Genomic DNA, 25,615 nt, shown 5'->3' with positions numbered 1-25,615 from the left:
GACAGAAACCCCGCTGCCCCGTCTACCCGTTACTCTACAGAGTCGTAGTCTGCCTGCATAGGCGATCAGAAGTACCACCGGCCACTTGTGAGATGCAAACGGCATTATCGGCATCCAAGCTTTTGGGTTCATGTTTCAGCCTCCAGTCTACTGTATGAATCCAAATGCAGTGTCTTAGATGCTCGTGATGGCGGCTGTTCAACCTCAATATGGCGATTCGTTTTCATGTCGGTCTGGCTGTTGTGTAACACCTCCCCGCCTCACGGTGACTATCTATTGCAACACTATACGCCCTGCTTCGGTTTACACAGTGACTAGCCGTGAGATCGACGGTGTTATGGGGAATTGTATGAGACTGAGAGAGGAATGCCTTGGTCGCCAAAACCTTCAAGCTGTCACCATGTCTTATTCGCCCGTTTTATATCCCTGGAAAAAACTCACTAGTTTAGTTTATGTCGCTGTCACGGCATGAAACAACTCAGTCAGACATGGGGTTTTTGATAGGGTCCAAATGAATCCATTGGATACTTGGATATGCATTACCCTTTGATGCAACTCGACATCGATCTTTAGTTTCCCCATGACCTTTTGGGCGTCTTGGTCAAAGTCTCCGAGTGGGCGTCCAACATGGAGTCAGAGAGACCTCGTGAGCGCAGATCTCAATCCTGCATATCTCACCGTGATTTCTTATCAATTTCTGTAACCCCGACGGCAAGCAGACCGTTTTGATGCACTCACGACTAAGGTTATCTTTTCGGCGCCAGAGAGAAAGCCTAAAATAGCCGCATGTTTTCGCATCGCAACTCTATACCCCTGGCTCGGTCACTAGCATATGAAATATGAGCTGGGATCAATGCAACTCTGGGTTGCTGTAAATGCCTCCGCTATTTTATGAATCACAACAAGGTGATTAATTATAGCTCGAATCAATGCTGTAGAACATTCTTGGTCATTCTAGCCCTCTTGACGTAGCATTTCGGTGTATGGGGCATTGCAGCCTGAACTGTGTTGTCCAAGTCAGCGTTGGTCTAAAGGCTTGGCTGACTTTGGTCAATCTGCCAAAGCATTCTCTTCTGTTTGAAAAGCCAAGGTGTTACGAGATTCCCTAATTGCCTCTCTGAGGTAATCAATGTAGACTTGCTCTGCTTTTGGCAGGAGAATTCGGGAGTTGCTTCATTTGTCATTGTCAGCTTACAAATGATATCATTGATATCGTTATGCTACAAGGAATGGCTTCAATGTAGGAGGATTTAAGGCTGGAGGCTGAGGTGGTGATACCAGTCAGATAATTTACAGTCTTTGTGCAACAATTTGAGTCATCAATCTTGCATTCTTCACAATGGAGCAATTCGAATTCCATCCCGCAACCACTTCCCACAACCGCACCTGGTCCCCCATCGAACCAGGTGTAGACGAACTCGTCCTTAACGAAGATAAGCAGACCGGTCGACGCACCACTCTACAAAGATGGCAACCCGGTGCACGTAACCAGCAGGACGTCTTTATCCACGACTACGTTGAAGAGATTTACATGGCTGAGGGTGACTTGTACGATGAGAATCTGCAGCAGGGCTGGTCCACGGGCGCTTATGCGTACCGGAAACCCGGGATGCGGTATGGCCCGTTTAGAAGCGAGGGTGGGTGTTTGATGTTTATTGTCTGTATCCCTGTGGATAAGCAGGGGGAGAAGGAAGTTGGTGAGAAGCTGTAGGGTGGTTACATCTCGTATATGTTGAGGTTTTTGCTCTTCAGTGGTGTAGTTGGGTGAGGGTGGTATGTTGCGTTATGTCGCATTGTTGAGTTGCTTTCTCGAAGGAGAGTGAATGTAAAGGACCGAGATGAAAACAAGTTCTTGCCAATCCACGCATCGCTTGACGGTTGGGAGTAGTTGATGGAAGATATCATGAACAAGGCGAGAACTATTACCATTCAAACAAACTCAGTATCAAACCCATCTAAACGCCTTGACAAATCTAAGCAACTATCCTTCCCCTATCACGATTAGGCTCCTCGCTCTCCAACACCAAAGGCCCTCCTCCTGGCCCGCTTGCATCCAAGCTGATAGTCACACCCTTCCTCTCACACACAGCCCGTATCGACTCGCCTAGATTTCTAAAATCCAACTCACATGTCTGCGCTTGATTCTCAATCCCATCCTTGACTTCCCTGATCTCAACGATAGGATAAGGCAGCCAACCCTCCCGTAAAGGAATCAATATGATAGGAACTTGAGCCTCCGTGTCGGATGATGAAGAGAGGGGCTCGCGTTTTGAGCCAGGGATGACAAAGTGACCTTTGCGGCGACCACCGAGAAGCCATGTATCGGGCGGGGCGGAAACTTCGTAGCTGTATTCAACATCCTTCTTGTGCTGCATCTCGGTATCCCATATCTGTGTCCACTTTAGAGAAAGCGTGGCCGGGAGCATCTGGTTGATAGCCACAGTGGGAATTGCACCGGGCTTCTGGTCGAGCAATTCTGTCACTGGAGTTTGAAGTTGTATGTCGGCCGTGTGAAGAATAGGTAGTGACGGAATCTCGACTGGAATAAGAAGAGTGCATGGATCATCAGGTTGAATTGCTGAGAGGGGCACTTGAGCGTTTGAGATTTGCCAAGCCTTGATGGCAGATGAGATCCTGTCTGTTGCATCCTCCTGAGTGCCAGGAACTTTTCCAATGCCAGCAAAGTGCTTATCCCATTGAACTTCGGCAAGAAATTCGGTAGATACGGCTCCCAATAGTGCAGATCGTTCAAGATCAATGGGTTGCAATGCCTTTGCCTCCCTAACGACTATTGCCCGAACAAGCTTCGAGAACGAAGCGAGACTGGGGTCATTGAGGGCTCCGAATATCGAACTCACAAGAGCCTCCTCAATCTCTTTTTGGAGGACATTGTAGTAAAGCTTCAGATACATGGTTCTTGCAACTCGTTTGCTTGATCTGACACTAGTCTTTCTCTTGACACGGTACAGGAGTGTAGCTGGTTGCTTCGAGAACACAATTGTTGAGTCGGTAGGTGGGACACCAAAATCAGACTCGAACAAATCTGCCTCTATGAGCTCACTTTTGTAAAGTCGTAGAGGGCTGTGAGTCGCTGTAGAGACGTTGAATCGGGAGTACAGGGCCTGATGCTTGAAAACATCTTGGACATTGACGCCCAAAGCCAAGGAGATGGGAATCACGATTGACTTGGCAAAAGTGTAATTCTCGCCCGACTCAACTGTATAAGCAACATCGACCTTGGCAGAAACATCGGCCATGTCTTGCTCAACCGAATAGGGGAATCGCAAGGTAACGGCTGCTTCGGCCTCAATCTCGTTGAAATGGATGACACCACCAGACTCAGGCTTCTTTGCAAACTCAACAGACGAGTCAACAACTTTAGCTTCAATAGTCAAGAGTCTGAGACCGCCGGTGGTTGGCTTGATCCGAACCTCGCACTTCTTTATAGAATTCCAACCCGGATGGAGAACTAGATCAAGAGTGTTATTCTTGTCTAGCGCAGTATGTTTTGTAGCTATGAGCTGAACATCCAGAGCACCCTCGCGCTGGAAGATGACAACGTCGGGATGCCTGAAGATGTCAGTTGTTGGCGATGGTGCCGTGTTGAAATCTCTATCGAAGTGGAGGAGAAGGTTGCTCGAAGATAAGCCAAGATGATCGATCTTGTATTTTCCAGGAACAACAGACTGCAATGGTTAGTACGGTCTCAAATAACATATTAGGAAAACTTACTGTGCAGTTGACTTGGATGCTGTTTTGACCAGGATGCAGCACAATGTCTCCTGTTCTCGAGAAGCGCAATTCTCTGGTTGGCCCCGTCTCGACGGCCGTTATCTTTGCGTCGATTCCATCAAGCTTGATATCGTCTGGCAAAAGACTCCAGAGGTTTATTGTCAGCGAGCATTTGTCCTCTTCTTCGAAATACTCAGGAGCACCAGCAAGTTCGACATTTGTGAAAAACTTTGAGAGATGGACTTTGACTTGCGAGGATAAAGAAGAAGCTAGATCAAATAAATTACCGACGACACCCTCCATCGACATGGCGTCTGCAGGCTCAGGCTTCCCGATAGTCGATACTCTCTTTGAACGCTGCTCCAGCCTCTCACTTTCGGCAGCGCAAGACTTGGTCAATAATTTGAGAGCGACTCTGACGTAGTCATCCTTTGACTTCATCTCGCGGAGACAATGCAGGTACATGACAAGCATGGATAGTTCGAGCGAGGTCCATCCGCTTTCACCAAAGAAAGGTGTTGCTCGATAGAAATAAGAAGCAGCCGCGCCAAAGTCCCCAAGGGAGAACTTGAGCACAGCCAGATCTGCCATACTAGCCTGCACGGCATGGTCGTGGTTCGCGACAGTGTAGTGTCGAAGTGCTTTATCTGTAAGAATCTCATATAGGCGGTAAAAGTTGTCTGCGCTGTCGATTGAAGTCTGAAGGAGACTATTGTTTACACCCATGTCCAAGGGCGGGATGTCCTCTGAAGTAGTTGCATCTGTTGACGCCGGTGCATGCAAACTGATCTCTTCAAAGTCTGCCTCAGCTTCTGCAATGATGGGCGCTTCCTTCCAGCCATCGCTCCATCCGCGCTTCTTACCCAAGCTACCGAGAATGCTTCGGGAGAGCATATAAAGCTCGGCGCGCCTAGCAGCCAAGTCTTCGAGACCTGACTTGAGAAAGAGGGCCTCCTGATCGTTACTGATCTGTGGCATACCGGGGCCAGGGAAAACGCCGGGGCTTAGAGGAGGACGAGTTCCAGGTGCTAGTCCTGTTTGAACATGAAGTGATGTGGTTCTAGCAGGATGCATCATGGTCTTTGGCTCAGGGATGGAAGCCTTTTGCTCCTCGCTCTGAGGAGGGGCGAGGGTTGATGGGGGAATTGGCAACGACTTTGATGCTGTTTGGGCGAGAATCTGCTGAGCAACCGAAAAGGCAAATGAGGCAACCACATTGTCCATAACCTCGGACAGGTTGGGATCTATAGGCGAATCGTCCTCATCAGACTTGTCGGCTGCCACAGCAGTAAGAATATCTCGGCGCATAATTTGGGACACAATTGGGATGAACTGCAAAGTCCTTCGGCATATCTCACCGAGACTAGACAGGTTTTCCACCTCGTCAGTTTGCTTTGGAGGGGGTGCTAAAGGGGCAACTCCATGCAGGACAGACTCCTGTTGTTCTTTGAGCTTGGCTAGTAAATCATCTCGCGACGACCAAGCATTTCCAAGTCGCAGTAGCAGTGCTACCTGACGCGCAAAAATATAGCACCTAAAATCAAACACCGAAACGTCGTTGGCAAGAATCTTGTCTCTGTAAGCCTTCTTGGTCGCGTTGATAGGTATTTCATCAAAATGTTCCCTGATCGTCTCGTTCGACTGAAGATCCACGGCCTCTTCGTCTGCTGTTTCTCCGCCTGGTGATTTGGCAAGAGCATTATTGACAATATTCTTGAGTTCTTCGGTGTAAGTGAGCATTGTGCCCCCGTGCCTAGTAGGCGACCCTTCATCGGCCTGCTCATTGACAACGGAGTCAAGCCCAACGCTGAGCTCGTCGTATCCGACCAATGCATCTTCTACCAGGCCGACACTCTCAAAGCCTCTCGCCAAACCCTCTTTGAGGATGAAAAAGGTACAAAAGTTCCACCCAGGTAAACTTCGCTGGCCGTCTTTTTCTTTGATATCTTCTTCGTACTGAGTCACGCGCAAGTCGAACGAAGTAAGAATAAGGCTCTTTAGCTTTGCAATGAGCTCTCCCCAAGCGTTCTCAGCATCGCGCTCGTCTTCCAGATATCCTGTTGGTACCGCAGGAACTACTCTTGGAAGTTGATCATAAGGGAGATCGTTGATTCCGATTCTGATCTGAGCAACTCGATCCGGCGCTGTTTTTCCAATTCCAGAAAAGTCAGTGCGAAGCTTCTCAAAAAGAGGTGTCGATCCAGTGCGCCATCGTGGGCCGCTCTTATCTGAAGTGCTTTCGGAGCGTCCACTTGTTCTAGGCTGTGTCGAGGCCACTGTGTTGGGAAGAACAACATGCAAGATTAAATAATCGAATGCATCGTGCTTTTCTTGTTGGCTGTTTCGTTTTGGGTTGGTCGACGAAGGGATATGTTCTCTGATCCATTCTCGAATCTCGGTCCGAACTGAGGTTTTGTATGATTCATTGTCGTCGCATCTTACTAGTAGGACCTTGAGATAGGGTGTCCGTCGTAGACCAGGAATCTGATGTCGTCGCTGACTGCCAATTGCTCTTGAAGGTAAAGCTTGGGTATCTATCTGATCGGCCGATGGTGCTTGGGCGCCAGCTCCAAAGTTTTGTTGTTGAAAGCCATCATCCACTGTGCTCCCTGATCGTCGAAGGGCATAAGGGGATGGATCAGCCTCAGGGTCGTCCCCCTTGAGGAGCTCGACATGAAGTCTATCGATAGATCGCAGAGGCCCAGCGTGCGATTGCCAGTTTAGGTTTCGTAGAGGTAGTCTTGGAATCAAGCCAGGGGCGAGGAGCTTGTAAACATCGTGAGGATCGAAGTACTCGACTTGCGACGAGGAGGTGTGTTAGCGGTGACATTCAAGGGATGTTTTGGAGTGTAAGGCGCATGATAGTGGGTTAAGTCTTACCGGTCACTTTTGACGTCGAGAATGGCTGTTCCATGGCAAACAGCTCGAATACGCACTTGTCATTGCTGTTTGTTCAAATACAAGTACGAGGGGCCCCGGCGATATGTCGAGAGCGTTGAATCCGCTAAAGGCTAAAGGCTAAAGCTGTCTCGAACGAGCTCCAGTGGACTACGTTACAGTACAGACCCCTGTTGACGTAAGGAACCCCCCTTAGCTCATCTTGATGCGCCGGAAGGGGTATTTGTCCGGTCCCAGGCGGTGAGTCCACGTGTTACACTTAATTGGTTGTTTAAGATGACGCTATTGCTATTCTATGGTGGGGTGCTGGCAGAATCTTGGAGGGGCAACATTTTGGGTAAGAAGTTGGGCATGAGAGTGTCAAACATCTTTTCTTCTTTTTGTCCATAATTCTTGAGATACACTATGTTTATTATGTCGACTCTTCAGGCTGTCAAGTACACTCGCGGTCAGCTTCAGGTCCTCGACCAGCTCCGTCTCCCCCACGAGTTCCACTACGATGATGTCTCCAACCGAACAGAGGCTTTCGACAGCATCGCAACGATGCGAGTACGAGGTGCTCCTGCAATCGCTATTGTCGCAGCCCTTGGATTGGCTGTAGAGCTTCAAAACGGAAGTATCACAGCTTCAGATGCCGAAGGCACTATTTCTCAGATTGATGAGGCTCTCGACTACCTCAAGGAGAGTCGACCTACTGCTGTTGATCTGACCAACGCCATCAACCAACTCAAGGCCACAATCAGAGAAGTTGGAAGCTCTGCAACAAAGGACCAAGTCATCTCTGCTTTCATCGAGGAGGCTGAGAAGATTTTCGAAAAGGACCTTCAGACCAACCTCTCCATTGGCGATCATGGTGCTGAGTGGCTCCGATCGCAAGCCGGTGCCTCTCCTGACCAGAAGATCTCTGTCCTCACTCACTGCAACACTGGATCCCTTGCTACATCTGGCCATGGTACAGCTCTGGGTATAATCCGAACCCTCCAATCCAAGGATCTCCTTCAGCACGCATTCTGCACAGAGACTCGACCTTACAACCAGGGAAGCCGCCTTACTGCTTTCGAACTGGTCTTTGAGAAGATCCCCAGCACACTCATCACCGACTCGATGGCCGCATCGCTCTTCCGCACTCGAAAGCAAGAGAAGAACATCGCCGCTGTCATCGTAGGCGCTGACCGTGTTGTTCGCAACGGTGATACTGCCAACAAGATTGGTACATACCAACTCGCTGTTTTGGCCAAGCATCACGGTATCAAGTTCATCGTCGCCGCTCCTACCACCAGTATTGATCTGGAGACCGAGACTGGCGATGGCATCAAGATTGAGGAGAGAAAGTCGGAGGAACTCACGCAAGTCACAGGAGCCGTGATCAAGCCTGACGGCTCAGTTGACGAGAGCAGCAAGGTGCGAGTTGCTACCGCTGACCAGCGAATCAACGTGTGGAACCCTGCTTTTGATGTCACCCCAGCAGAGCTCATCGACGCTGTGGTCACTGAAAAGGGCGCCGTTGAGAAGGGAGCAGATGGCAAGTTTGATTTCAGCAAGATCATGCCAGAGCGGTGGGCTAAAATTACCGGTGCTTAAGCAAGCACTCGATTTACGATGTCATGTTTCTTTTCAGCGTAAGGCTACTATCTCATATCATATTATGTCGTACTATATCATCCCACATAGACTAGGGGAGCAAAAGTTTGGGGCTTCTACGAGGCCAAGTAGGCTATTGCTCCAACGCATGAAGAATCAGTTTCTGGTATCCCTCGACAGCTGTCTCAAGATCGGCCACAGTCAGGTTTTCTCGCGCTCCGTGTGCTACAAGAATGTTCCCAGGACCGTACAGGTATCTTGTGTGGTCGCCCTTGAGGTTGGGGATGTCAGTTCCATAGTTGACGGTGATTTTCTCGAAACCTAAACATGTTAGCAGGTTTTCTCGGCAGATTTCGATCAACATACCATCGACGTCGCAGTTGGCTTCAACAGGGCCATAACCGTGGGTGCAGTCGAAAATGAAGGCGTCCTTGTCGACCTCGTCAAAGATGGCCTGGATCTTGTTATGAACAGCAATGTGTCCATCATCCTGCTTTCCACTGGCGACACGCACAGCCAAACCGACCTTGGCCTCTTCAGGGATGACATTCGCTGCCACTCCACCATTGAATCGACCAACGTTGACAGTGGTGTTACCAAAGAGGTCACTGCTGCCGAGATCTGTTTCGAAAATCTTGGCGAATGCTCGGATCATGAGCTCGTTGGCCGACTTGCCCAGCCATGGGTAACCGCTGTGGCCTGGGAAGCCCTTTGTGGTAACATCGCAGCCCAACATGCCCTTGTGTCCGCAGGCAAGCTTGAGCTCGGTGGGTTCGCCAAAAATGACGGCGTCGAGGTTGTATGGAAGCTCCTTCTTCTCGAGAGCAGTGCTGAAACGGCGCATACCATCACCCTTGACCTCCTCTCCAACAACGAACAGAAGAAGAACCTTGTGGGGGTCGATCTTGTCGTGCTCAACGAGGTGCTCAACGGCGGTGATCTGAGCGGCAACACTACCCTTGGCATCCACGCTTCCTCGACCAGTGATCATGGTCTCTTTGGTGACCTCGCCATCATCGATTCCGTAGGGAATGTGTGGTGGAACAACATCAATGTGGCTGCTCACAGCAATCTTGGGGTCGAAAGTCTTCTTTCCATCTTGTCGCCATGCCAGGACGTTAAACCGCGGCTTTCCGTCGGGGGTGTTCTCGAATGGCTCAAGCGCCTGACGCGCAGTGGTATACCCTTTCTTCTCGAGATAAGACTCAAGCCAGACGCCAACATCATGCTCAGTTCCAGAAACCGAAGAGGTCTCAATAAGAGACTTGTGCAAGCTCAATAGCTCGGATCGGTACCAGGGAGCGTCGGAGTCGGTGGAGACAGCAGAAGGCGCGCGGTTGTCAGATGTTCCAATAACCTGTTGCCAATCAAAGGCAATGGTCAGAGAGGCTGAAGCCAAGAGACTGGCGACTGTTGCGACGCGCATTGTGGAGAAATAAAGCTCTATGTTGAAGCTTAAGGTTCTTGACGGTTGCGCTGGGTCAGGAATTTGAATACAAAGCTCGGGTCAATTGAATTGACTTGAGCTTTGGGGTTTTTGTGGAGTAGAGCGGGATGACGCAAGGGGCTGGAGCCGAAGTCGGGGAGTCGGCACAGCACCTTGATAGATAAGAGTGCCTGTCAAAGTTACATTCAACAAATAACCCAGTGGTTGGAAACACAAACTGTCTTATTCCCATGCTAGACAAGGAGTACCTACCTATATATGTACGGAGTAGGGAATACTACCTATCGGGAAAGTGATTATTCGTTCTTGATTTCTATGCGATTTGAACCGAAACATTATCTCAGAACATTCAAGTCGCTTCTTCAGACCTTATTCTTATCACTGTTTCCAAGACTCAGATACTATATCGCTCGAGGCATTCGCAATACAGCAGTCACAAAGCCATGTTTCTTGCAACCAACATGCCGGCTATTGGTCCGTCAAGACCGGCTTCACATCCCGACCTAAGCCGACTGATAGTCACTAACTATGGAGTTCTGAAAGATAGCGAAATGCGGGGTTGATAAGTTGTTCCACTGACTATCTGACAAGCAAGAGATACTATCTAGTTTCTCTTAAAGGCATCATTTACTGAGGGTCGTAGTCATGAGTCGATAATAGTAGTATTCAACTGTCGATCATCAAAAGTTCCAGAGACGGGTTGACGCGGGATTGTCCTAAGCGATCAGCGCTAGGGCCTCCCATAGTCTTTGAACTATTATGTAAGTTTTGCTAATATAATCAACCGACAAATTCATTCTTGTCGATTCCCAAGCACTTTCTAACATAGTCACTAGCATCAACTATTTGAGCATGATAGAAAAACCCCTGCTTTGAAGGAGTGGATTTGATAAGTATCAATATTCACAAGAGCCGTGATCAACACTGAGCACCACTCATATCTTCAACTCACAACAAAAAATGGGTTCACTACAAGAAACTACATGGACCGGCACAGCCTACGTTCAAGGCAGAGCCTCAGCTAAACTCCTCGCAAGCAACCTCGAACTGAGCTTCTGGGGAGGCGTCGACCCTCAGACAAGCGAAGTTATAGACCGCCATCATACACTAAGCGGGAAACATCTCCAAAACACTATCCTCGCTATACCGGGAGGTCGAGGATCATGCACTGGAAGTGGAATTATGCTTGAGCTTCTTCTCAATGGAAAAGCCCCTGAAGCAATCATATTTGAAAGACGAGAAGACATTCTTACTCTTGGTGTTATGATTGCTGAAGAAGTCTTTCAGCAGTCTATTCCAGTGCTGGTGCTGAAGAAGGAAGATTTCCGACAACTCCTCAAGCTAGATGGACAAATAATTTATGTGGACTATGGCCATATTTCCACCGCCCCTATCCTTTCAAAACACACAGACTCAGCCAGAGACCCCGAAAGTGGTCTCATTCTCGAGACTGCACCCGCCCGCGAAGGTATAAAGCTCTCGACCCTCGATCAAGAACTTTTCAGGGGAGACTACGGCGAAGCATCCCGCGTAGCATTCCGCATAGTCCTCCGCATGGCTCATCTACTCGGTGCTACACGTCTCATGGACATAACCCAAGTTCACGTCGACGGCTGTGTCTACACAGGTCCTGCAACACTCGCGCTCGCAGAAAGACTTCGTGACTGGGGTGGTAAAGTGCGCGTCCCAACAACACTCAACTCCATCTCTGTCGATCAAAAACGATGGCGAGCTTTGGGAGTTGACACTGCTTTTGGAGAAGCGGCTGATGCGCTGGGAAAGGCGTATGTTGACATGGGAGCGAAGCCAACTTATACTTGCGCACCATATCAGCTTGAGAGTGCACCCAAATTGGGTGAGCAGGTTGCTTGGGCGGAGAGCAATGCTGTTGTCTATTCGAATAGTGTCTTGGGAGCCAGAACGATGAAGTATCCCGATTTTCTCGATATATCTATTGCTTTGACGGGGAGGGCACCAAAAGGAGGGCCTCATATATATGCCAATCGACTGGCTTCTGTCCGCGTCAATGTTAGCGGGATAGAGAATATCACGGACCTTGACGACTCGTTTCCTCCTCTCCTAGGCTACTATGTTGGAACTCTATCAACGAGTCGAATTCCTGTACTGACAGGTCTTGAATCATACGGTCTATCTACAGACGACTTGAAAGCCTTTGGCGCTGCTTTCGCAACTGTCTCAAGCGCTCCAATGTTTCACATTGTTGGCGTCACACCAGAAGCAACCACGCTCGAGGCTGTCGTTGCCTCTGAGCTCACCACTTTCGAAGTGAAGCCCAGTGATCTAGTCAATAGCTGGGATAAACTCAACAGCGCACCAATAAACCAGCCTCTCGATCTAGTATCTCTCGGTAACCCACACTTTTCGCTCCCCGAGATGCGAAAGCTTGCAGAGTTATGTCAAGGGCGGAGAAAAGCAGCGAATGTTGCTGTTGTGGTTACTTGTGGACGATCTATATACAAATTAGCAGAGCAAGCAGGCTATATAAGCAAGCTTGAGGAGTTTGGAGTACAGGTTTTGACGGACACATGCTGGTGCATGATTACAGAGCCTGTTATACCACGGACAGCAAAGACCATTATGACGAATTCGAGCAAGTATGCTCATTATGGCCCAGGACTTACAGGGAAAGTAATGTATTTTGGGAGTTTGGCTGCGTGTGTTGAGGCTGCTTGTCAGGGGAGGTATGATGCTGGGAGACCGCGATGGCTTCAACCTGAACCAGATACACGACTTTAAACAAACTTTTGATCATTGTTCATTAGATTATTTGATGGTGGTCAAAGATGCAGTTCTGTAACATAGACCGACTGTTATCTCTCCCTTGTCTTAGTGCGTTAGTGTTGCTGAGGCCGACATAAAAACCCCGACACAAAAACAACTTCAGGGTAAATTATCCGTGTCGTCTACATGAATCGTGCAGTGAAAGGTAACTGCGTGCACTAAATAACTTCCTGCTTACACCTACAATTTTACTTTCACTCAGGATACTTGGCTCTTAATATCTGGCACAAGGTAGTTGGAATATAAATATTAATATTCACCATTCGAAGGGCTTCTCACTCATTCCTCCTTCACAAACTTGAGCGAGATGGTCAAATGCAACCACATCTCACTGTACAACGATTGTAGCCCTGCCGCCCAAGATGCAGGCTTCACAAGACCACCGATGAACAAGCTTTTGGCGGCAGTTTCACAAAGTGGAAAACGTCCTAGAGAACCTGTACTTCACCAAGACGCCATGAAGAACCCGTGGACGTTTCCCGGGCCTTTGGTACTGCCAGACGACGAACTAGCAGTGGAACCCGATGATGATGGACAGACGTTCAAAGAGTGGTTTGATATGCCATCAGAAGATGAAAGAAACCAAGTCACGACAGAAACGAAGACTATTTACGTCATCTTGCCGCCTACCATTCCTCAAGATTTGGAGGAGATGATGAAAGATTGGCACAAACCTGTTCTACCTGGATCAGCTCAAGACTTGGACAAGTGGACGCCTTCATCACCTCGAGTCAATGATTTGATCGGTTATCTGCGCGCCTTTTATCATGGTATGAACGTTGTGCAGTACCAAGAAACTTTTACATGGCGACCATGGAACGAGAAGCCAAAAGCACGCTCAAAAACAACAAAAATCGGACTTGAAACGCCCGGGGAACCAGATGTATGGGACGTCAGATGTCGACCATTGGACGGACGTGCTAGAATACAGGTTAACTTGGACGACGTTGCAGATGCCCTTCTACAGAGAATACCAAATGATGCCTTCGCTGTCATCATGCTCACAGACTACGACTTGTATGAAGATGAGGATGATGATTTTACGGTTGGTAGGGCATGGGGTGGGAGCAGAGTCTGCATTGTTTCCTCGTTTCGATACAATCCTGCTCTGGATGGTCCGGCTGGGATAGATCGGATGCATATGTGGCCGAATTCTCACTGTAAAACATTCGTGGATAACGAGTGCAAAGCTGCAGCAGAAGAAGAACAACAACCCCGTGTTGCGAAAAGAGTCAAGAAATCGAGCAGCGCAGCATATGGAAAACCACCATCCGACTCTGCACTCAGTCTCGCCGTCCAAGCAACAAAACGAGTCCCCAAACTCACGACAAGAGATGAACTCGCGAGCTACTGGTTCGCCCGTCTAGCCATCACGGTATCTCACGAACTAGGTCACTGTTTTGGCTTCGCACACTGTCCATACTACGCATGCGTCATGCAAGGCGTGAACAGTGTCCGACAGGATGGCCAAGTGCCGCCGTATCTCTGTCCAGTGTGTTCAGCCAAGTTGGCCTGGGAACTTGGACCGTTGTTGGGTGGTAGTGGAAGTCGGGCTGAGAAGCAAGAGGTATGGGTTGGAGAGCAGATTAGTTCTCTGAAGGAGTTTTGTGGAAGATGGAGTCATGTTGCTCAGTTTGCAGGTTTTGAGGCCTGGTTGGGGAAGAGACTAGATGATATAAAAGAGGGAAGATGAGAGCATTATAGGTTGTCATATTGAGATTGTTGGACGGATATGAGAGGTATACAATGTCTTAGGTTATACGCAACTTTTAGGTAGCATTTATTGTATGAAAGAAACCCATTTATATCCTGGGTATAATACTATGTAGATCAATCCAACATGACTAGAAACAACGCTTCAAAAGTTCGTGTATTTATCGTGAATCAACTGCCTTATTGGGAGCCTTATCATGATCCTGGGTTCCGGCTTCGGCATGTCGTGCTACTGTCTCTCGCCCTTGTACAAACTAATTAATTCCCTTATTCCCCGCTCCATTATAAATCCAACCTCTACCAAAACAACAATTTCTGACTCTTGTCAACATTCATCAATTGAAAAATGGTGCTTAAATCATCATCAATTGCTGTGCTCGCCACAGTCGCTGGCGCATCAGGTTTTGTGCTGGGTCCCTTTGGAGGTGCACAGAAGCCAATTGGTGGCCAAGACACTATCACCAACGACTTTACGTGCGACCTTCCACCTGTTCTCACACCAAAGAACGATGGACTTCCTGATGCCAACAGTCTTTTTTCGTCCAAAGAGGCTTTTAATACACAAGTGAAACGACATCAGGCGATTGTTCGTGTCCCGTCCATCTGTTATGATGATCTTGGTGATGTAGATAAAGATGAGCGGTGGGCTCCGTTTTACGATTTACACGATGCCTTGGCCAAGACCTATCCCGCCATGTAAGTCCATATACCTTCTCTTATGAATAAAAATACTAATAGGGTGATATAGCCACAAGCATGCAAAGCTTGAAAAGGTCAACAAGTTTGGTCTTGTCTACACAATAGCTGGAAGCGACTCTTCTCTTAAGCCCTATCTCCTCGCAGCTCACCAAGACGTCGTTCCTGTACCAGACCCTTCAACTTGGACTCACCCTCCTTTCGACGCCTACTTTGACGGCGAGTGGCTATGGGGTCGCGGTTCGTCAGACGACAAGAACAGTCTTACAGCTCTCATGTCAGCCATTGAGACCCTGCTCACTAAAACTGAATGGTCGCACAGGCGCACTTTGATCCTTGCGTTTGGTTTCGATGAAGAGTGCTCTGGTCCTCGCGGCGCCGCCAAAATCGGAGAGCTCTTGACGGAACGATATGGCGATAATGGTATTCCCTTTATTCTTGATGAGGGCGGTTCGGGGGTTCAACTTATCGATGACACGCTCTACGTCCTTCCGTCAGTGCAGGAGAAAGGCGCCATTGACATCTGGGCCGAACTCCGTACCAAGGGCGGCCACAGCTCTATTCCTCACCCACACACTGGCATCGGAATCATGTCCGAGATTGTATCTGCCCTCGAATCAAACCCCTACTCACCTGCTATTGTCAAGGACAGTCCCGTGTACAACCACCTCGTGTGTCTGGCACGCCACTCTCCAGACGCTCACCCCAAGCTCAACGAACTACTCAAGAAGGATGACCTGGACAAGTTGACCACCGAGCTCATCCGTCTCAACCCAAGCGCAAAGTTCACCGTCCAGACAACGCAAGCCGTCGACATCATCAGCGGAGGCCAAAAGATCAACGCCATGCCAGAGATTGTCACCTTGGGCGTAAACTACCGTGTTGCACCACAGGATAGCCACGAAAAGGTGCAAAAGCAATTCCTCAAGAGCATCGACTCTGTAGTAAGCAAGTACAATCTCAGCGTGAATGCGTATGAGGGTGATGAGAAGTACCACGCGTTTGCCGGCACTGTTAGCGAGACAGGATACGACTACGATGGTCATCTCAAACTTACAGCCATAAGAAACTCTGTCGTCACGCCTGTTTCCCCAACGAGTGGCCCTATCTGGGATATCTTTTCAGGAACGATTCAGCACAGCTTTGCTTTTGACGGCGGAAATGTTGTACCTGTGGGTGAAATCATGACTGGCAACACCGACACCAGACATTACCTGAGTAAGTAATAACCCTGTCAATATAAATAACATGCTAACGAATATAGACCTTTCGCCAAACATCTATCGATGGACACCAAGTCGACAGCGGGGTTCAGAGAACATTCACACAGTCGACGAAAGAATCAGGATAGACTCGCACATCGACATTGTCAAATTCTACTACGACTTGATCCGCAACTTTGACGCGGCAGACTTTTAGAAAGCAGGGGACATGCATATCATAGAATTCTAGGGTATCTTATTACATCTGGATCTGACTTGATCATCAGACCTTTTGTGCAAGCATAATCTGTGCATCTTGCCCAAACGTGACGTGACTCAGTTACTCCTCATGCCCGCATCCGCGCAATTGAGGAGCAGTCTTTTCTTTGACCGTCTCTGCTTGCATGTGCCATTAACCTCTCCCGGCGCTTTGTCCGAGTAACCCCCACGCTTCCCCGCATGTCGGACACTTTGTGAATATCCCCACAGTCTCCTCAAAATGAGGGTCGGAGGGTGTCTGGCGTGGGGTCTGGGTATGTATTGCCGAGCGGTCTGGCGGCCTCAAAATCACTTTCTTTTTACTCTGTCCATCTCTTATGCCTATGGCCCAATCCTTGATCAACAAAAGTCCGACACTGCGGTGCTGCTCCCAAAGTTGTGGGGTGGATGCAGCACATGTCGTTCGGGGCCGTCTGGTGCGGCAGAAATAGTAGCTCAATCTAAACGGATTGAATACTTGGTAAGATAAAATCATAACTTTTGGGTATCGTAGTGTGCTCTATGTGAAGTAGATGTTGTTCTCACGGAAAGCCAAGATGAGCTTCAAAAAGTCATTCTCATCACACTTGACGGCTCGGGCCTCGGCGAGTTCGGTGGTCTCGAGGACATGCTCAATCTTGGTTCGGATCAAGTTCTTGAGAGATGCCTTGCTGACAGGAACGCCACACACGCTCTGCTTGGAGTCGGCTGCCTTTTCGGCGGTGTCCATGCTGTCGCGGAGCAGGTCGAGATCCTTCTCACTGACCTTGTCGGGATACATGGACGTCCATGTGATCCAGTTGCGCTCGCAAATCTCATGCGAGTCGAGGAAACTAGCTCGCAGCGTCTTGTTCTTTCGCGAGAAGCAAATGCGCAGTACACCGTCCAGCTCCTCCAGACCAACAGCGGGGACGTCTGTTCGAGGCTCTATCCTCACGACGACGGACTCGACCTCGGGTGGAGGGGAGAAGTTGTTCTTGCCAACCTTGGCAACCATTGAGACCTTGGAAGTAAACTGTGTGTTGACCGAAAGACGAGAGTATAGCGAATCGCCAGCGCGGGCGCACAATCGCAGTCCGAATTCTCGCTGAACCATGAGAATGCTGACGCGTGGGGGCTTGGGCATGGAGATGAGCTTGGAGACGATGATAGACGAAATTTGGTAGGGCGTGTTGCTGATGCAGACATCAATGGGGGGAAGAGCTTGCACAACATCGAGTTTAGCAAAATCGCCCATGATGATCTCGAGCTTCTGCTGCAGAGGCCCGCCCTGGACTCGTTTCGTCAATTCAGCAGCCATTCTGGTATCGAGCTCGACAGCCTTGACAGCCTTGGCCTGCTCCAAGATTCTCGTGGTGAGGACACCAGTTCCGGGACCGATTTCGAGGACGGTGTCGGTGGGCTTGAGGTATGCCTTTGCGACGATGGTGTCTGCGATACCAGGGTTCTTCAAGATATGCTGGCCGATGTTGGTGTTGAACTTGAAGACCCTGTTTGCGGCGGGCTTCTCGTAGGGGCCCTTTCGGGGGCCGGCATTCTTGCCTTTTGTCGCTTTGGGCATTTTTGTGCTGGGAATATTTCGAGTAATCGATGGTTTGGGTTGACGATTTTCACAACTTTTTTTTGGTGGTTTCGTAGAAAATCGCAGGGTGGGGCAAAAATGTTAGGCGGTGACCATCTTTTTTTCATGGAGGGGCATTAAGCCGGACTAATTATGTCCGTATGTCCGGTCGGGTTTAGTTTCGGGTTCAATATTACAGCCTCGGTAGTGTAGAGACAGCGCTGGAGGGCCTGTAACATGAGTTATACCGTTCTATGCTATACCCGGGCACCACCTATAGAGTTGGTATTAGACTTCCATCCATTAGAAATCGCAAAACACCACCAGATACCCGGGCACCGCCTATACCATGATTTCAGTTGAAAGCTCAACACTAAAAGCCATAGATACATGGTTTGATGTGACCTATAACGATGAGTATATCTCGACACAAGTTCATTATACGGACACATCATATCAACTCCCACGTCACAAACACTCCTGTGCTGATCGGACTAATCTCCTCAACCTTGTGAGACCTGCAGACCACAGAAAAGTACTCCTCCAAATGCGGAAATGTCAGACGTGCCTGAATGCCCCTCCAAGTTGACCACGAGACACCCTATGCTTATTCCTTTGATCCGTCCAATCCACTTCTTCTCCGATTCCCGACATATGCCACCGTTCGGGAATTCGTTACACTGCATGCGTGGGATATATGGCCACTTTGCGGGGAACGGTAGTTTCGATGGGGTAAAAATACGCAGAGTCGTGGAATATCAATTACAAATGCGTCTGCAACAATTGTTCATCAGGTATGATATTAATATGCTAGTATAGGTAACTATGTACTACAGCAGCATTCAGAATTGGAACCGTACAGATGTGTACAGTATCCCCAACGCCACAACACCATCTCGTGCTTGAAAATCATGTATCGTATCAATCATCATCGTCAGCCGCTATGCAAACCTGCTTTTTGTTTTGTCTTTTCCCCTTCAAAACATCCTTTTTGCCTCCCCAATCACAGCGTTGTCTCAAGATCCATCACTTCTTGGAATCCAAGAGCGATAGTATCCAATTCCTTCTGAGATGGCGCAACGCATGGTCGTCGAGGCTCGCCTCCGTAACCACCAAAGTGACCTAGCGCTGCCTTGACTCCTACAAAACCAGTCTTGATCGCCATCCAGTCTGCCTTGGCTACCTTGGCCTGCAGTTGTCGGGCTTCCATCCAGTTGCCTTCGTTGGCAAGTTCTGTGATCCGGACGCATGCTCGCGGGCAGAGATTCGCTAGACCAGAGATGGTACCGTTGCCGCCCACCGCATGACCCTGCAGGATGAAGTCTGCACTGCCGCCACCAACGAAGAAGCCTTCGGGACAGTCGGCCACGATACGAGTAAGCTTTCCAGTGTTGCCGCACGTCAACTTGACACCCACAACGTTGGGGTGCTTGGCGATGCTGAGGATCGTATCCGAGGAGAGATCCCGTCCGGCTGCAGCACCGGGGAAGTTGTACACGAGAATAGGGATGGGGCTCTTGTCAGCAACGGCGTAGAAATGCTGAATGATCAGATCATCGGGGAGAAGACCGCCGTAGTAGCTTGGAGGTAGCACAAGAGCGTGAGTGGCACCGGCCTTGCCAGCATCTTCGCACAGCTCAGTCGTTTCCCGTGTGCTCTGAGCGCCACAGCCAGCGATGAGTGGAACGCGAGTACCGCTGGCCTCGTGGATGATGGTATCTCTAGCAACACGGATGATGGTTGTGCGTTCTGATGGAGACAAATGGGCACATTCGCCGTTGGAGCCGTGAACAACGATGCCAGCTACGCCTGCCTCGAGCAACTTGACAATGTGCTTTTCAAGAGCTGGACCATCTACTTCATCCTCGGGGGTGAAGAAGGCAAGGGTAGGGACGTAGACGCCATCGCCTAGGCGTAGTTGAGATGCTTTGGGAGAGCCCATTGTAGGAGTTTCAAGCAATGTCGAAGGCATAGAGGATATAGATGGTATGAACTAGAATGTACGCTGTCTTTATACAAGCAAAGCAGACAAAAGGCAAAAGACGAGAAAGGATAGTTTGATGAGTATTAGATCCATCGTCAAAGTGGCCGGCGTCAGCAGGTCTTTTATGTCCAACCGGAAACAGCAAGTGGCGCGCTCGTCATGAGGACGCGAACATCGTCCCTAAGCCTTTGAAGATTCAAGCGTCCTTCAATTCAAGACCAAAAAAGCGTGGGGGTCGTAAAAGGTCAGCTAAAGAGGCCAAGGATCAAGAACAGGGATTTGTTAGTCTTAGCTCGGGATCAAAAAGGCGGGGGAAAGTCTAGTAATTGTCTCCGGGGGGCGTCCGTTGACTCTCGCTCTCACACCCCCGGCCGAGAGACTCCGGACCGAACCGGTGAGCTCGCCTGATTCTGATGGAGACACGCGAGTCAAGAGACAAGACACGATTTGTTTATGGAGACTCGGTGGGGGTTTTTGTTCGGTACAAGGTTTATAACATGACGGATAGACAAAACACAAAATACTTGGACGGTGAGAGCTACACGACTTACAACACGAATCAACTCTGGCAACGCCACCAACATCAACAACCAAGCAAATTGTACCAAGACAGAATGTCGAGCATATTCAATGGGTTGCCCTCCATCACATTCACACAACCATTATCCCCGCAGAAGCAGGTACCGGTTCGTGATCACAGTCGTCTGATCCCTCCAAGTCAGTCTAAGCCTCACAGCTTACTATTTAGACCCTATTTGTTTGTTGAATTGGGGAAAGCCGGAATTGCCCCCCACGCTCTGCACGACCAATGATGCTTCTGAATTGTGATGTAACGTGAGAGGGGAATGGAACGGACAACAGAGGAGGGGAGACAGTCCCCGGGTATGGAGTTGACAAGAGCGTGGGGGAGGACAACGAGGAATGCTAAACATACACATTTGCTGGTTTTTGTACTTGTGTCTCTTTTTTATCGAGCAAGAGTCATCTAAGAAAGAGAAGTAATAGGCAGTTACAGTCCTTGACTTGAACACATATAGTAAAAATAGATGTGATTAGAGTGATCTTCAGTAGTAACCATGATCATCGTCATGATACAAAAACCTCCAACAACACGGGCCACTGCAGAGTATTTTCCTCACGTGTGTTTAGAGCGTGGGGGTGCTATTTTATGACAGCTTGTACTAGAGCACTGTGAAAGTTATGTAGCCTCAATTCATCTGCTTATGCTTGTGGATCTATTTGCATCGTGGTTTATTCCCGAGTCAGCCATGTGACAGCTTGCCTCTTTCATCCAGTCGCAACTTGCCAACATGTCCATGACAACAGGTCAATATAAAGCAAACAATAATAGATTTCATACTAGTAGTACATATTACAGATAGTTTTGAACACATGGCAGCATATTACAACTCAGCTAAACTCGTCCGCCAAGCCGAGTCTTCCACGCAAGGTATCCAGCATATCCCACAACACCCGTCAAGGCCAGTCTTCCCACACCAGCAAGCAAGTTCTGATTAGCTCTCTCCTTGCTCTTCTTTTTCATGACTTTGCTGTTCTGGCGAAACGTCTCGCCATCATTGAGGTGGGGGAATGGAGCAACAACCTTTTTACCAGTCTCTGGATCCTCAACCTCGGGCACGGGGACATCCAAGTACTTGCACAGAGGTGCCCACCCATCAGTAATGGTGTATTCGAAACGACGTTCTTCAGGGATACGATCGCGAAACTCTTGATACTGTGCCTTGTACCACGCCAGAGCCTTGTCCTTCTCGTTCCCGTGATCGTACTTTTGCACCAGCGATCTCATAGATTTGCTATACTTTGCCATGTACTGAATGTTAGAATCCAGAAAAAAGCAGTAAATCATGCTTAGCTTGGCCCAGATGTCCTTGGGAGATGTCAACAAGTAAATGCTGTTGAGCACACTCTCATACCACTTCTCAGGGTCACGGTTGAGGATGATGACTTTGGCTTCGGGGTAGAGCTCCGCTAATTCGGCGCCGAAGAAAGCAGCTGGAACGTCGCACACGGCTTGGCAGTCGCCGAGAAGACGGTCCCAGTCAGCACGGGTGAAGGAGCCGCGTCCGGCGTACTTTGCCTCGAGAGCACGGATCCATTCTGGGGAGCGAGATGGGTCCTTGATGAGTGTTTGCATGTGGTAGCAGTCGTGGAAACCAAGCTGCCAGAGGGCGTTTCTAATACCTGCGCGCACGTATCAACAAGTGTTTCAGCTATTTAGCTGCAGGGTATATTTGACAGGATTCGTCTGGAATACGAGATGAGCAGATGAGTCAGATGGAAACATACTCAGCGTGCCTGTGCGATGAACGCCACAGACGATGACGCGCATAGGTACAATGCGATCGGGGTTCGCGCGTGTAGTCACGGACCCCTGAGTAGATGAAGACGATGCCATTTTTTTTAATTAATTTTTTTTGGCGAGATGACGATGAAGGGGTGATGAGATTATTGATGCTCAGATCTTCAAGGGTATGATAATTGAACAGGCCTGATGTATCTCGCTTGATGGGCGCTTGAGCGTTTATTTCTTATGCATTGATTCACCTTGTTCCTTTGGTGTTTTGTGGTGGATGCAACTTCAACAAGGGAGAAACGAGGCCCAGTAAAATAGAAGAGTCTCGACTGGATTACTCATTGCACTAACCGATGTTGTACGCACTTTGACCATGGTCAATATTGATATCAACACAACATTTGATGTTTATTGAATTACTAAGGTGTCAAGCAGTAACTAAATAAACGAAACAATGCTTTAGTAAGATCCGAACTGGATGAATACTCTGTCATACCCCGAGGGCTATCGTCCAGTTGATCTCACATATAGACGATTGGCTGTTGAGTAATTGCTGCCAGACATATCAAGCGTTGTAGGGTAACATGCCGTTGATGGTCTTTCGCATCAACGGTAATAAAAGACCAAAATGGATTGTTTGTTTTATCAGGGTCTATTGAGCCCGTATCTTAACACTCGAGATGTGAGAAAACCTGAAACTCCAAGACCAACATGACAGAAATGTGTCGTCAAGTTTAGCGTCTATATACCACTATAGTGGCCCACTAAATATGACACCCATCCCCACGTCTCAAATTCTTCTACCCCTAGAACGGATAACTTAGCATCCGATGCCTCAAGGAGGCGTTTACCGCATCAGAGTTTCCAGTTGTTTATAGCATTTGTAGTTATTCTCCTTGAAAACAGTTCCTAGACTATGCTATTCTCGGTCGACTTTTCCGAAAGAGATGTCAAGTTGGAAACCGTTTCATCTCAATACAACCTGAACACCAGGCATTCTCTGTGTCATCCAATCTCAGTACAGCGTTTGTCTGATGTGAGGCCTGGGTTCATGCCTGTCACCGCTCATGGCCAAGATGCTCTGGACTATAGCACTTGTCTAGTATGCATCTATACAGCTGCGGTGACTATAGCCTAATTTTCCCCAACAACACCAGGGCCAATTTCGAGACGATGCCTCGGTAAGGGGGAGAACATACCAAGAGTCTCCAGACGTTTGAGAAAGCGCTGGAGAGGCATCGCAGGAGTTGTCGTCAAAAAGTATAAGATGCCTTGATAGGACGCTCAGTTTTGTTCTTGCTTCTTCAGTTCGATACTCAACAAGCAATTTCAACCTACCTACTATCTTCAATTCTTTTCTCTTCCGCTGGTCGGCTGGTCTACTTTCACATCTCACATCTTCTTTACTACAACCAACCAACCAAACAAACAACCTCTTCTTCACCTTCAACAAATTCAAGATGCAGTTCTCTCTCGCCACCCTTGTTTTCGGCCTCGCTGCCATTGCCTCTGCTGGCACCCTGGACGTTGAGGGTGTTCGCAACGCTCCTCGCAGCGCTGTCAACGTCCGTCGCCAGAACGACAACCGACCTGTTCCCAACGGAGCATGCTGTGTTGCCAACACCAGCTTGAAGCAGGATACTTGCACTGCTGCCAACGGCCAGACCGGTCGCTGCGTGCCTGGTGGAAACAACTGTAAGTAACAGTCTAACAATATCTGTCGAGCATCGCTAACATCATCATAGGCGGCTCTTCTCTAAGCTGTGTTGCGCAGTCCAACCTCGAGTGCGATAACAACGTCATTGAGCGTGGAAGCTCCCTTTGCCGTGCCAAGGCTGGCAACGGCGGTCTCTTTGACGGCGCCAACATTATCCAGAACCTTGGACAGGCCAAAGTCAACTAAGGGTCTATTAGTTGAAGTGATTTTGGGGGATATGTAAAGTAGCTGTGGGATATGAAATAGATCTACCGGGTCTGGATAGTAGGTAGTTGAAATATATAATAACCTCAACGTTTGTTTCTCTGGTGAAGCTTTGCAAGATATCTGCCGCCAATAACAGTACACAAACGACCGTTGTCTAGAGCGTTCTAGTTCAAGCTTTATCGGCGCTTTGATCTGCTCCGCTCCGAGCAGCCCGGTAATGCCGGGTGGATCTATCGTGACTCTGCGATAGATAAATGGATCTTTTCGCCATCCCTTGTCCTTGTTTATGGATTGGAGCCCAAGGGATGCTGCAAACATGTGATTGTTTGTGGATCCACAGAGAAAAGAGATAACATGCAATGTTACTGTTAGATATCTGGTGTTGCGAATGAATGTCACCATCAAAGTAAAAGTAGCCCAATGAATCGACTCACCGTCAAGTTACGCGTCACGACACCAAGTATCATGCATATCATCATATCAGGTACGGACACTGTACATTGCACAGAAATCAGATCAGATTCATCAGTTCACTTTGTGCTTGGTATCTGCAGCTGCACGTCAACATGCATATCTTGTCGTACCAATATAGAAACCAAGACTGTTGATCAACTGCCAGCCCTGCATTCAACAACGTGGATCTGCTGTTGAGATGGTGTGCTACGGGAATTATCAGTCTAGTAGAGACCTAAAACTTAGATGAGCCTCAACATTCCAGTTCATCAAACTCGAATAAAGTCCAATCTGTGGAAACTAAACAGGCACCTAGAGGCCAACTAAACAAATTGATACCCGCCCGGGACCCGAAAAGGATGGAGCATACCGATCGCTACAGGGCTGGCAGTTGCAGCATATCAAGGATAGCTCAGGCCCCTGGAGCACAGGGCACTCGCTAATACCTGTTGAGGCAAGCCCGTGAGCCCGCTGAAGGGCACTATAAGTTGAGCCTCTGCTCACTAGCCCAAAGTATCATACCGGCAGCATGGTCCTGTCTTAGCTCTATCTTTTTATTTGCCACACCCTGCCCGAACGAGTAACCCGAGCTTTTTTCATGGTGTCTTTGATAACGAACTCTTTGCTGTCTGTCCCTTTTTATCCGGACCAATTGGTACTCGCGGAATGAAACGTTGAGCTTAGACGAAGCGAGGATTGGCCTGCATAGAGGAAAAGTTAAAGCAGAAGAAGGAAACAAATTCTTAGGTCTCGGATAACATGTTCCCCTTTTTTGCTTTTGCGTCTATGACGAGTGTTGGAAGGTTCTGGTACAATTCCGTTGTGAGATATGGTATGACTCGACTGAAAACACCAAAGGAGATATCGCCAGTATAAACATACCATCAACAATTCCAAGACGCCGAGAGCCAAAAGCCAAGGCAGCAACTAAAAAAGTAGCACACCATCATCATGCAATCATCACATACGTACACACTTTAAAAATAATCGTGGGTTACCCTGATTAATATAGATACTGCACAGTACAGTCCCTAGCTGTCTCGCTCGGGC

At 48.7% G+C, this 25,615-nt stretch overlaps 11 protein-coding genes across 11 annotated transcripts; 6 read left to right on the top strand and 5 right to left on the bottom strand.

Annotated features, from left to right (window-relative positions):
- Window positions 1-1,339: 1,339 nt before the first annotated feature.
- FGSG_05055 (uncharacterized protein) lies at window positions 1,340-1,711 on the top strand (the record flags this gene model as incomplete). The annotated part of the gene is made up of 1 exon (XM_011325237.1): window positions 1,340-1,711. The coding sequence occupies one exon, from the start codon at window positions 1,340-1,342 to the stop codon at window positions 1,709-1,711; it is 372 nt and encodes a 123-aa protein (XP_011323539.1).
- Window positions 1,712-1,973: 262 nt separating this feature from the next.
- Window positions 1,974-6,646, bottom strand: FGSG_05054 (uncharacterized protein; the record flags this gene model as incomplete). The annotated part of the gene is made up of 3 exons (XM_011325236.1): window positions 1,974-3,686; window positions 3,733-6,530; window positions 6,613-6,646. 3 exons carry the CDS (start codon window positions 6,644-6,646, stop codon window positions 1,974-1,976), a joined length of 4,545 nt encoding a protein of 1,514 aa, XP_011323538.1.
- Window positions 6,647-7,044: 398 nt separating this feature from the next.
- On the top strand, window positions 7,045-8,211 carry FGSG_05053 (uncharacterized protein; the record flags this gene model as incomplete). The annotated part of the gene is made up of 1 exon (XM_011325235.1): window positions 7,045-8,211. One exon carries the CDS (start codon window positions 7,045-7,047, stop codon window positions 8,209-8,211), a length of 1,167 nt encoding a protein of 388 aa, XP_011323537.1.
- A 15-nt stretch (window positions 8,212-8,226) lies between these two features.
- On the bottom strand, window positions 8,227-9,671 carry FGSG_05052 (uncharacterized protein). The gene is made up of 2 exons (XM_011325234.1): window positions 8,578-9,671; window positions 8,227-8,532 (listed from the first exon to the last, which is right to left on the bottom strand). The coding sequence occupies exons 1-2, from the start codon at window positions 9,635-9,637 to the stop codon at window positions 8,345-8,347; spliced, it is 1,248 nt and encodes a 415-aa protein (XP_011323536.1). The 5' UTR covers window positions 9,638-9,671; the 3' UTR covers window positions 8,227-8,344.
- A 947-nt stretch (window positions 9,672-10,618) lies between these two features.
- FGSG_12672 (uncharacterized protein) lies at window positions 10,619-12,514 on the top strand (the record flags this gene model as incomplete). The annotated part of the gene is made up of 1 exon (XM_011325233.1): window positions 10,619-12,514. The coding sequence occupies one exon, from the start codon at window positions 10,619-10,621 to the stop codon at window positions 12,413-12,415; it is 1,797 nt and encodes a 598-aa protein (XP_011323535.1). The 3' UTR covers window positions 12,416-12,514.
- A 253-nt stretch (window positions 12,515-12,767) lies between these two features.
- FGSG_12671 (uncharacterized protein) lies at window positions 12,768-14,153 on the top strand (the record flags this gene model as incomplete). The annotated part of the gene is made up of 1 exon (XM_011325232.1): window positions 12,768-14,153. One exon carries the CDS (start codon window positions 12,768-12,770, stop codon window positions 14,151-14,153), a length of 1,386 nt encoding a protein of 461 aa, XP_011323534.1.
- A 366-nt stretch (window positions 14,154-14,519) lies between these two features.
- On the top strand, window positions 14,520-16,288 carry FGSG_05050 (uncharacterized protein; the record flags this gene model as incomplete). Its single annotated transcript, XM_011325231.1, has 3 exons — window positions 14,520-14,869; window positions 14,922-16,087; window positions 16,134-16,288. The coding sequence occupies 3 exons, from the start codon at window positions 14,520-14,522 to the stop codon at window positions 16,286-16,288; spliced, it is 1,671 nt and encodes a 556-aa protein (XP_011323533.1).
- Window positions 16,289-16,307: 19 nt separating this feature from the next.
- On the bottom strand, window positions 16,308-17,934 carry FGSG_05049 (dimethyladenosine transferase). Its single transcript, XM_011325230.1, has one exon. The coding sequence runs from the start codon at window positions 17,888-17,890 to the stop codon at window positions 16,850-16,852; it is 1,041 nt and encodes a 346-aa protein (XP_011323532.1). The 5' UTR covers window positions 17,891-17,934; the 3' UTR covers window positions 16,308-16,849.
- Window positions 17,935-18,672: 738 nt separating this feature from the next.
- Window positions 18,673-19,930, bottom strand: FGSG_05048 (uncharacterized protein). Its single transcript, XM_011325229.1, has one exon. It carries the CDS (start codon window positions 19,830-19,832, stop codon window positions 18,894-18,896), a length of 939 nt encoding a protein of 312 aa, XP_011323531.1. The 5' UTR covers window positions 19,833-19,930; the 3' UTR covers window positions 18,673-18,893.
- Window positions 19,931-21,288: 1,358 nt separating this feature from the next.
- On the bottom strand, window positions 21,289-22,290 carry FGSG_05047 (uncharacterized protein; the record flags this gene model as incomplete). The annotated part of the gene is made up of 2 exons (XM_011325228.1): window positions 21,289-22,076; window positions 22,182-22,290. The coding sequence occupies 2 exons, from the start codon at window positions 22,288-22,290 to the stop codon at window positions 21,289-21,291; spliced, it is 897 nt and encodes a 298-aa protein (XP_011323530.1).
- A 1,204-nt stretch (window positions 22,291-23,494) lies between these two features.
- FGSG_05046 (uncharacterized protein) lies at window positions 23,495-24,197 on the top strand. Its single transcript, XM_011325227.1, has 2 exons — window positions 23,495-23,883; window positions 23,934-24,197. The coding sequence occupies exons 1-2, from the start codon at window positions 23,649-23,651 to the stop codon at window positions 24,089-24,091; spliced, it is 393 nt and encodes a 130-aa protein (XP_011323529.1). The 5' UTR covers window positions 23,495-23,648; the 3' UTR covers window positions 24,092-24,197.
- The last annotated feature ends 1,418 nt before the right edge of the window (window positions 24,198-25,615 follow it).

Source organism: Fusarium graminearum, chromosome 3, assembly GCF_000240135.3.
Source record: "Fusarium graminearum PH-1 chromosome 3, whole genome shotgun sequence".
Classification (NCBI taxonomy): Eukaryota; Fungi; Ascomycota; class Sordariomycetes; order Hypocreales; family Nectriaceae; genus Fusarium; species Fusarium graminearum.
Note: the sequence above shows the minus strand (reverse complement) of the source record. Positions and strands in the feature narration are given on the sequence as shown.